At 36.8% G+C, this 10,774-nt stretch overlaps 2 protein-coding genes across 2 annotated transcripts; one reads left to right on the forward strand and one right to left on the reverse strand.

Moving 5' to 3' along the window:
• Nucleotides 1-934: 934 nt before the first annotated feature.
• LOC111804013 (HMG-box (high mobility group) DNA-binding family protein) lies at nt 935-4,175 on the forward strand. The gene is made up of 6 exons (XM_023688657.2): nt 935-1,122; nt 1,571-1,753; nt 2,678-2,735; nt 2,840-2,884; nt 3,623-3,703; nt 3,803-4,175. Exons 1-6 carry the CDS (start codon nt 1,040-1,042, stop codon nt 3,851-3,853), a joined length of 501 nt encoding a protein of 166 aa, XP_023544425.1. The 5' UTR covers nt 935-1,039; the 3' UTR covers nt 3,854-4,175.
• LOC111804011 (uncharacterized protein ycf23) lies at nt 4,126-6,476 on the reverse strand. Its single transcript, XM_023688656.2, has 9 exons — nt 6,152-6,476; nt 5,852-5,917; nt 5,584-5,658; nt 5,437-5,499; nt 5,299-5,358; nt 5,061-5,150; nt 4,867-4,974; nt 4,602-4,724; nt 4,126-4,475 (listed from the first exon to the last, which is right to left on the reverse strand). The coding sequence occupies exons 1-9, from the start codon at nt 6,347-6,349 to the stop codon at nt 4,344-4,346; spliced, it is 915 nt and encodes a 304-aa protein (XP_023544424.1). The 5' UTR covers nt 6,350-6,476; the 3' UTR covers nt 4,126-4,343.
• Nucleotides 6,477-10,774: the final 4,298 nt, after the last annotated feature.

Raw genomic sequence — 10,774 nt, forward strand, 5'->3', positions numbered from 1 at the left:
CAATTTCATATCTGAGTTGAGATAAATTCTGCAATCACACGAGCACATCATGCATGAAAACTAGACCTTATTAGTTTCAGAATTTTATATAGAATCCATATTACTGTAAATTTCCAATCGAACAAGAATGTAATTGAGAGAAGATCAGAGATGTTGATTATGAGGCGATGTCGCTTATGATTAATCATGGCTTTGATCTCGTCCATGTAAATTCCTTTCCCAACCTGATTCAAACCAGTAAACAAATAAACAAACATTGTGAGGAGACGTTAAAGCAACAGAAGAAGAAGTGTGTGAGGATTTAGGAAAAGAAAACGCACATCCTGTTCAAGGAATTCCAGAAAGTCTCGCTTGTGAGCAGCCCTGATTTCTTCACCAACGTCCATTTCGCTGGTCCTGACTTTCCTCTCCTGAGCTTCTTCGTCGACGAACCGGCGGAAATAGACGGCGAGTGAGAGAAAACATTGAATAGAGTAACAAAACGCTTGCGATTGGCCATTGCCAAGACAGGTTAAGATTTGGCGCGAAAATTGTTTTTAGGCGGAATTTTCCTACACGGCCCATACATCCAAGTCCAGTTCAACGGGCCGCAAATTAATGTCGGCCCATAGGCCCAAACTCATGGGCTGCAAATTAATATCGGCCTATAGGCCCAAACTCATGGATCGCAAATTAATATCGGCCCATAGGCCAAACTCATGGGCCGAAAATTAATATCGGCCCATAGGCCAAACTCATGGGCCGAAAATTAATATCGGCCCATAGGCCGCAAATTAATGTTGGCCCATCGGCCCAATCTCATGGGCTGCCTAAATGTTCAAAATTAAATTAATGAAAAAAAAATTCTACCAAAATTTTGGGATTAAAGAGGAAATGATTTTCTTTTCATTTATGGTCAACCTTCACACGTGGCCTAGAGCAATCGAACAAGATTCTAGTGGCTTGGAGAACTCCAAACCGGTTCAGAACTTAGGAAAATCGAGTTCGGGCCGAGCCGGAGCTTACCAAGTGAAGACCGAGCAGAACGGTGCGCACATCCATGGCGAAAGCGAAAAAGCCCCAGAAATCACCTTCAACCGCCGCGCACGATTCTTCCGAAGCGTTCGAAGAAGCGTCACAAGAGTAAATACTACGCCCCAAAACCCTGCTCCTTTAAATTCACGGTCATCGTTTTCCGAGCAATCCTTCTGAATTTTCTTTTGGCTTACAAGAACAAGAAAAACCATGAATCAAAGTAATAGCGCGTAATGAGTACACTGAACGTCTTATACTGTTTAGAATACTTGAGCAGGACTGCTTGCTTTAGCTCTTTCAAGTGTTTCCTTTCTCTCTTGATGTTACGGTGAATTGAACTCTGAGTTGCTACTTTTCAATTATCCCTTCCGAAGTTTGGTAAACATATTAACTGTGGGAATGAGTTATGTGAATTTCGATCCCGTTGGGCTTTTGTAGTTTATTCAGTTATGAAAAATTGGTGATTGTTAAAATGATTACCAAGGTCCATAATTTGTTCCCCCTCCCCTCTATTTCTGAGTATGTTGTTCATTACAAATTTTTTGGAAATCTTCAGGGATACGGGATTATGTGTAAAAAGAAGCGAAGAGATGAAAAGGTCAGCAAAAGCTCGCAGATTTAATAGCACGGAGAAGAGTACGAAGACAAATAAGAGGCCAAAATCAAATCAGAAGAAGAAAAATGATAAAATTGATGTCAATAAGCCGAAGAAGCCACCTACGGCTTTCTTTTACTTTTTGTACGTTCCCTTCTCTCACTGTCATCTCATTTAAGAAGTTACTTTGTTGGGCACTTGAATTGCGTAAGTCAACCTTAAACATTTTCATGGTTCTAATGCACACATGTTAATGGAGGGGTATCGTCAAATTTCATGACAAACTTGATTTGGTTATGAATGTATGGCTTTTGGCTTTTGGCTTTTTAAGTGGCTGCAATATGAACTGCTTGCAATCTGTAAGAGTAACGCTCATATGCTTATACGCAATGCATTTCGTTCTTCATTTTGTATTTATGAGCATCATGATTATCCTCTTGTAGTTGTCTTCCAAATGCTTCTTTCAGTCTGAACTGAATGGAGTACTTTTCATGCCTCATATGTATATTTTTGGGTGGATATGGTTTGATATTGCAGCTTCAATGTGAGGTTTTGAGCCGGTTGAGGCCGTCCTGCTCTGTATACACCTAAGAAACGATATTTACATGCTTTTGTGAACTTGTAATTTTGACAATCTAATTGAAACGTCCGTAGTGTCTTGAGTAGAAGAGATGGACGTGTAGAACTGCATCAGTTACTGCTGTAAGTTTCTATGATGGATATTGGAGGTGACTTATTGAGCTAAAGTCTTATTTATTTATTTTATTTTATATAGTTGAGAACAGTCATCTTTTGCACACTATTGATTTCTAAATTTTTTAATTGATTGAATCGTCCTAGTCATACTTCTTGATTCGTGAAATGTAGTTAATTTGTTGGGTGTCGCCTTGCAATGTTGCTTTTCACTTCACCGTTATCATATTCAGCATATGCAGGCCAACAGTTGCGATAGCAAGAAGAGTTTTCCTTTAGTCTTCTTAGCACTCTTATTGTAGTACCATATTTGATGAAACCTGGCACCATTTAGGACTTCAGCTTACAGAACTTAATTGTATTTTCATTCTCAAGGGATGACTTCCGCAAGGAATTTCAAGAACAGAATCCAGATGTCAAGTCGATGCGCGATGTAAGTTTGGGAAAGTTGAATGCTAGTCCCTCTGGCTTTGTTGGGTTTCCTCCCATCTGTCTATCCTTTCTTCTTACCTTGATACTTTTGATTCCATACCTCAGGTTGGCAAGGCATGTGGGGAGAAATGGAAAACAATGACATATGAGGTTAATGTTCTGTCGATGCTTAACTTTGTCTAAATTTTGTGATTGATAAGAACTTCTGTGAGATCCCACATTGGTTGGAGAAGGAAACGAAACATTCCTTATAGGGGTGTGGAAACCTCTCCGTAGCAGACGCGTTTTAAAACCTTGAGGGTAAGCCCAAAAGGGAAAGCTCAAAGAGGACAATATTGGCTAGCGGTGGGTTTGGGCTGTTACAACTTCAATTTATTCTCTATGCAAAACTTAGATTGTTATGAATCCTAGCAATTTAGCTTTCATTGATTTACCTTCAAGCTTTCTTCAGATGACAATGACATAGGCACGAATATGGGGTTTTTACTTTGTTGTTACTTTTTTCCTTCTTCCTTTTGGGGGTGGGGGGCTTATTGAGGGATGGTTTGGGATCGGTGTTAGAAAAGTCACAGAATCATGCAGCTGGTTATTGTCTGTCAAAAGAAAAAAATACATATCATGCAGCTGGTTTACACTTCTAAAATTAGACGTTATGATGTGACTGCTGTTGACTATTCATTACAATACTGAACGGTTATGATCGGTGTATGCTACGTAGCTGCCTGCTAATCTGGGTGTCTTATTATAGGTTACTAGTTCGAATTAAGACTCGATAAATGAAATATTCATTATGGAAGTTGATGGCATCGTAGAAGCTAAATTACTATTTTCTTTTTCCAAAAAAGAACAACAACCTAAAAGCTCCATGTATTTGGTTTCTTATATCAGGAAAAAGTACAATATTATGATATTGCTACAGAGAAACGTGCGGAGTTTGATAAAGCCATGGCAGAATATAAGAAGAGGAAGGTAAGCTCTGCTTTGATTTGCTGATTAAAGCGAACAGAAAAATTATTCCATGTTTTGGAAGATAAAAACAGAGAATGAGCTTTGAACAACTCATTGCAGGAAAGTGGAGTAGATCAAGAATCTGAGGAAGATTGGGAGATTGATGAATAATAGCTGGTATTATGTAGGAAGAGCTTGTGCAAGGGCAACAAGTTTTTTGTTTTTCTCTTACCCCGTTCCCTTTGTTGTCTTTTTAGAACTGCTAATATTTATTTTCTGTATAAATTTCTGCTGCAAATAGCTTTTTTATTCATAGATAATTGGTTAGATTTAGATCAGGGCCTTACAATATACATCAAAGAGTTCAACGTATATGTAGACGTTCGAACTCGCTTCTATTGTTAACCGAATGTAATTGCTTGTAGTGCAGTTGATCAAATGTGTTTCTCGACAGGAATCTAGCAATATGATTGATTTTGAAGGTTTGAGTTCTTATCTTGCTCTGATACACGAAAAAGCTTATGGCTTGAAACACGTCGTCGTCTTTAAAGCCTAAAGCATCGTATGCAACTATCGTATCTAATACCATAGGAGGAAAGCCATATAAAAGGATCTTAATAGGAAGGCAAACGTTTCCCACATGCACGAGAGAACCATAAATCTACAAATTCAAAAATGCGCCATCGGGTCTGCTTAGCCGGGCAGCTGATGGTGCTAAGGAATCAGCAATGCTCCTGACCTCTGCAATCATCGCTACAACATCATTGAGCTTGTTAACTGCTGATCCTACACCCTGTGTTAGACGAAGATATCAAAATACTAAACTTCATTATTATACTCTTGACAGAAACATTAACTCAGACCCAGAATTGCAAACTGAGTAGACTATACAGGGAGAGGTCGGGAACAAGTGGCATACCACGCCTGCAGCTCCAGCCGTGATAGCCATTGGCACTGTGACAGCACTTAACCCGGACGAACACATGACAGGAATCTTAACAGCCCTCGAGATCGAATATGCTGCTGCTAGTGTGGGCGCTGCCTGTAATTATCAAAATCAAATAGAGTCAAGTTACAATATTTACATCAATGAGAAATTCGCCACAAATTCGTCTTCAAACAAGGTGAATTTAGGCTATGTATAATAAAACTCGTATGACTCGACCAATATTTCTACTTCGCACCTTCTCGATCAAGCCAAGCACGCCAGATTTTGAAGGATGAGAGCATTTTCCTCCTTCAGTTTGTATAATATCAGCACCTTCTTGTTCCAGAAACTCTGCCAGCTTCACCTGTTTATATCTCAAAACTTAAGTTAGTACAACTACAACAAGAATGGTGACAAATTCCCTAACTTGAATTAAGCCCCTGCTCTAACCTGATCAGGAAGTCCAAGTGTGTGGGGCACGGTGACTGATAAGACCACAGACGGCAGTAACCTCCTAGTCTCTTTTGTTAGATTCGATATCTACATCACAGACATCAATATCTACATGATTCAAATGATTCAAGATTTTCGTGCTTGGAAATCGTCTCAATTAAACGCAGTATTAGCTTCTCGATGCTTCAAATATGAACAATGAACATGTTCATAATGCTATCATAATTTCTTGTACCTGATCTGCAGAGAAAACTATTCCTGCCTCATAGAATGAATCATAGTTTCCAATTTCCACCTGCAATTTTCAATCAGATTGGGGAAAATTCGTCTGTAAAATGAAGTATGTATAAAAGCAACTGATTGGCGGTCAAACCATTAATGCTCCAGCTTCAACGGCAGGTAAGAACTCTGCTGGATCCACAGAAGAAACACAAACCTGTAATAACATGCAAACATAGGAATAGGATGAGTAGTTGTTTTCAGAAGAATGAGACAAAAGTTTTGCAGAATATGAACTTACTGGAAGAGAAGTTAAACTAATGGCAAGCTTCACTAACTCTGCATCACAAGCTATATCGACATGAGTCGCTCCCCCCTAGAAACGAAATTACAGTAACATGGTGAAGAAACAAGAACTTCCATATCTGATGATAAAATGTATCATATCAATCCCAGCACTTAAATTGTTACCTTTAAAGTGGATATCACTCAATTTATGGTACATTAGGAATAATTGAGTGATATCCAGTGACTATGAAAAAGAGACTAAATTAGGCAAAATCACTCACCTTGTCAGCTGCAGTGACTACTGAAGCCACATTTTCCCTGTCTAGGTTCTGCAGACCTGAAATAATCTGAAATAGATACAGCGCAATTGCATTACAGATTTAAGCAGAGAAGGAGGTAATCAAACTCAAAATAGAGCAACATGAATACCAGAAGCAGCCTTTTCTTGGTCTAGAAATACCCAAATTAAAGTTAATCGTTCTCAAATTCCAATTTCGGTTGCATAATCCTCAAATGGGAACATTTTCCGTCCTTTGGCTAAACAGAGAGTGTCAGCAAATGAAACATGAAAATAGGTTTACCTTCAGAGCTCGTCTCTCCTGAAAATCCTTGAGAACTGATTGTCGGTGGGCTGAGAGAAGTGCGCGAGTGGTGGAAGTGGGTCTTCTTTTAAGGGGCAAACGCGGCGTAGAAACAATATGGCCCAGAAGAGGGTTTTGGTTGAGCTTCAAAATGGCAAGTGAAGAAGATGAAGATGGGGAGAAGAATGAGGTCTGCATCTCTTCTCTGTAGAAGGGTTTTTGGAGGCGAGGTTGAAGATGATGAAGAAGAAGAAGCGGGCGGGAAGGGATAAGAAAACGGTGGCTTCGGCAGTTATCTTCTACTGCTCAACCTGCTCCGAATAAAGAAGATATTTATGCATTGAAGTTCGAAAAATGCACAGTATTTTATTGTCACGGTTAAATTAGATTTACCTGAACTTTCTTTACAAAACATTATTTTGAAGTTCAAAGTGCTTTTTTTTTTTCTTTTTTTTTTACGGACTAATTCAATAGGAAAATGATTGAGAGGTTACAGGTGAAATGTGGTTTTAATTGATTGAAAGGCTATAATCTTCCAGTTCAAACCTAGATTCAAAGTGAAGATTTGAAATTCTATTTGAAATTCTATTTCGGAGAGAGTGATCTAATTAAGTGTATTTGTGAGATACCATTTAAGGAGGGTGGATTGTGATATCTCAAATCTAGAAACTTCTTCCCAACATATACATTTTTAAACTGTGAGTTAACTTCCCTAAATTACAGATGTGGACCTGACTTGAACTATTATAGGTGTTCAATTTCCTAACTATTTCTAGTGGTCTTGTGTCCATTATGAGAGTATTGGCATAAAAAAGAGGGTCTAATGAGCCTAGAACTATGACAAGGAAACGAGTCTGCAAGTTGGCAACCTGAACAGGTAGGAGGAATACGATTTCACTAAAGCAACCAAATGAAAGCACGGCCTAATTGCTTACTGCACTTCCCCGGTGTAGGAATAATTATCTTACTCAATTACTGACTTAGGCTTTCGTGAGAGTACCCGTAGGTGTGCCTAGGTGGATTCTCCCCTGTTTTGAGTATTTGATTTAACAAATTAGAGCCATAGAGAAATGGTTAGTACTTGGAAATTAAAAATTATATTGCAAATTGCGATGAACTTATAATGCAAGCTATTCTTAAGTGCTGGTCAAACTTTAAGGAATGAAATTTGGAGCATTAATTTAAACCAAATAAGAGTTATGACTTTGAATAAATCGATCCTTCTTCAATTCGTTAATTAATTAAGAGAAGTAAATGTTGCCAGAGAAGACACAAACGTGAAAGGCTCTAATGTTCGAATAATTCAAGACAGTTGGAAGAGGATTATTCAATCCTTCCAGGATTGTCACTCTTCCTTCTTAGCCGTCGATGGCCAGTTTGTTTCCAGTAAGATTCTGACCTAAGTTATTCATTTCTCCACTCGCATGAAAATGATATTGATTCTCCAAGCAAAATCTAAATTCGTCCGCACCTTTGTTTGCAGATGAATTCTTCTTAGTTCTACCCTTCGCCAATCTACCATACCAACAAACTTCTTCAATATAATTTTATAATGAATTGAATTTGCTAGATTAACGAGTTCGTCAGATCGAAGCCACAGAGAAAACGATTCAAATAGAGAAGAGAGATTCGAAAGCCGATCTACATTTTGTGTTGCAGTGCTTGGCCAGAGACAACAAATTAATGAACAAATTAAGAACGACTGGAAAAGAAAAACTGAAGAGGAAAGAAACTTATATAACAAATACATACAGAATTCGGTTAATTACGAAGTTAGGATGAAGAACATAGAAATTGACCGATTGAGTTGGCAGAATCGATCAGAAGCGGCAACCGCCACAACAGAGGAAGAAGAAGCCGGCGATGCCTATCAACGCAATGGCCTCAAACAGAGAAGCGATTCGGAAGATTATAGCATCTAAGAAACCGATGTGGAGATTCAATCTCTTCCACTTGAAATCCTTAAGGAATTTCCACTTCCACGAATCTCTTAGCCTCTGGATGCTGAATGCTCTCCTCTTCTTCGTCTTCTTCCTATCGATTGCATCATCCATCAGTGCTCTTTCTCTCTCTTTCTTTTTCTCTTTCTTCGACTCGGTATCGACTCGGTTTGTATGCGGTCGTTTATTTATACAGAGGAGGATTGGGGAATTCCACTTGCTTGAGGCTCACGACTCAACATCAAGCATTTCAACCATTGTTAAAGAAAACGAAAATGGTAAGGAAGGCGCCTAAATAAAATTGGATTTTGGAAGGGTTTCTAATTATTCTTTGAGGGTATTTTGGTCTTTACACTTGGACGAGTTATTGCGTTGGTCTCCGCGGTTTTGATTGGTCAAACGTGTACAAGGACTGGCACTTTGTTATTTCCACCCTCGTGAAGTTTTTCTCCTTCCACTCCTAGTTTCGTTATTATTTATTAAATTCAACAAAAAATACCATTAAAAATTGGATCGACTTTCAAGTCTCCTCTTTATTCTTCAACTTTAAAATTATTTTTTTTTTAACACTAAAATTGACATAAAACATAAAATAATGTAAAAATTGTAATCATGTAAATTTAGAGTTTAGGGTTATTTTTTTAAATATAGATCCTGCAAATTGTATTCGAGTTAAATATTGGGTAGTGTGCCAATGAGGACGTTGGACTCATACAGGAGTAGATTGTGAGATTCCACATTAGTTGAAAGGATTGTGAAATCTCATATCGATTGAAAGGGAGAGCAAAACATTCCTTACAAGAGTGTGAGATGACTAGTTGTCAACTTCTTTCTACCCAAGGTTATATATTGTAAGTGGTTGTTATTTCTCTCTTACTTGCTTATATAACGTCTCTTTCGAAAATCTCTCTCTTCTCTCGCTTTCTAAAATCTTCTCTTAAAACCGAGGTCAGAGACTCGAGCGTACATCGCACGCCCGTAGGCGACGGAAGAACGAATTGGTTTAGCTCACTTATCGTTGGAAAGTGAGTGTCGCACAATTGCAAGTCCGCTGCCATCAAAAGTGCAATTGTGAGAGTATTAAAACTTACCTACATGCATGGTTGAATTTATAAATAATAATAATAATGAAAAAGAGGGATGAGTAGAATTGTATTTGTAGGGCCCTATCCACTTCGTATGAGATGACGGCTGACTTCGACAGAAACTTCTAATTTCGCGGCGCGTAATCGTCAATTAGCCGCCGTTCTCTTTCGCTCTTTCCTTCTCTTCTTCCTCTCTCTTTCTGCTCCTTATCTCTGTCTCTCTCTTCTCCATCTTTTATTTTAATTCTTATCGTTAATGGTTAATTAACGAACCATAATCTGCCAAACTCCTAAAAAAATTTGAATTAATTTGACCTGGTCTTCCCATTTTCAAGCATATAATCTATTTATAAAAACATTTTTCATACCATTTAGCTTAATTATGTGGTTAGGATATTAATCCAAACATAATTGAACTTTTATGTTTTGCTCAACAAAAAAATAAATAAATACAATAAATTATATGTTTAATTATATATAAATAAAAGAAATCGAGAAATAAACCATTAGTATGAGATCTTAATTTTAGAAAAAATGATCTGGACCTTATGATCTTAGCTTCATGTTAATTAAATGATAACGACGGTATCTAACTAAGTGTTCTATGTGAAGTTAAGGGAATAGTATATATATTTTTTAATTTAGAGATTTAATATAATGGTCAGACAAAAATAATAAAAATTATGATATATTTTATCGATCTAGAATTCGAAGAGTTTAAATTAAACTAAAATAATAATAAATCAATAATTAACTAGACATTTTATAGAAATAATAATATATTTCTTATTATTTATAGTTAATAGGATATATTTAATTTTAGAATCAATTTTAAATACAAAAAATTAATAATTGTTTTAAATTTTACGAATCGGAAATTGAGGTGAGGTTTGGATGCCGAAAAAGGGAGACAATTTGATAAATATTCTAAAAAGATAATGTTTTCAATTACTTTTTCAAAGATTCGATGCCAAAGCCTTCACATTATGCTGCCTTGCTTTAATTGTTTGTCCATGAATATTGAAATTTCCAAATTTGTCCCTCTTAATTTCGCAATTTGCATATTTATTTTTAATTCTCATTTTTCCCATTAATTTTATTATTATCAAGTTAATTTCTTTTAGGTTAAATTAGGGATTAATATTTTATAAATTTCACGGATTCTCTAAAATTATAAATTTAGGTATCCACCATACGCAAAATTTATTTTATTTTAAAATTTTTCTACATATCATAGTCTTTTAGATAAACTAACATGGAGAGATTTAAACTTTTAATATTTTATTAATAAAAATATTTATCTTAACCAAATTAAACTCAAATGTTTAGTTCTAGCCGTACTATCTTAAACAATTGATTAAAATGCATATTATCTAGTAGTCGTGGGCTAAGATTGTTACAAATGGTATCAGAGCTAGACACCGAACTATGTGTTAGTAAGGATGCTAGGCTCCAATCCAACATTGATGGGAGAGGGTAAGGAAGTGGAAACTCATCTCTAGGACAAGTTTTAAAATCGTAACAGACAATATCGGCTAACAGTAGACTAGCGCTCTTACACATCCCTTCAATTAATGTTAAATGTTTGAGTCACAAAT

Source organism: Cucurbita pepo, chromosome 10 (assembly GCF_057944985.1).
Source record: "Cucurbita pepo subsp. pepo isolate OVF chromosome 10, ASM5794498v1, whole genome shotgun sequence".
NCBI classification, from domain to species: Eukaryota; Viridiplantae; Streptophyta; class Magnoliopsida; order Cucurbitales; family Cucurbitaceae; genus Cucurbita; species Cucurbita pepo.

Coding starts and splice junctions, on each gene's coding strand:
- LOC111804013 (XM_023688657.2), top strand. CDS start 1,040: ATGGCGAAAGCGAAAAAGCCCCAGAAATCACCTTCAACCGCCGCGCAC. Junction 2,736..2,839: donor ATGTCAAGTCGATGCGCGAT/GTAAGTTTGGGA, acceptor TCCATACCTCAG/GTTGGCAAGGCATGTGGGGA. Junction 2,885..3,622: donor GGAAAACAATGACATATGAG/GTTAATGTTCTG, acceptor TTCTTATATCAG/GAAAAAGTACAATATTATGA.
- LOC111804011 (XM_023688656.2), bottom strand. CDS start 6,349: ATGCAGACCTCATTCTTCTCCCCATCTTCATCTTCTTCACTTGCCATT. Junction 5,659..5,851: donor TAGTCACTGCAGCTGACAAG/GTGAGTGATTTT, acceptor TTTCGTTTCTAG/GGGGGAGCGACTCATGTCGA. Junction 5,500..5,583: donor TTAGTTTAACTTCTCTTCCA/GTAAGTTCATAT, acceptor ATGTTATTACAG/GTTTGTGTTTCTTCTGTGGA.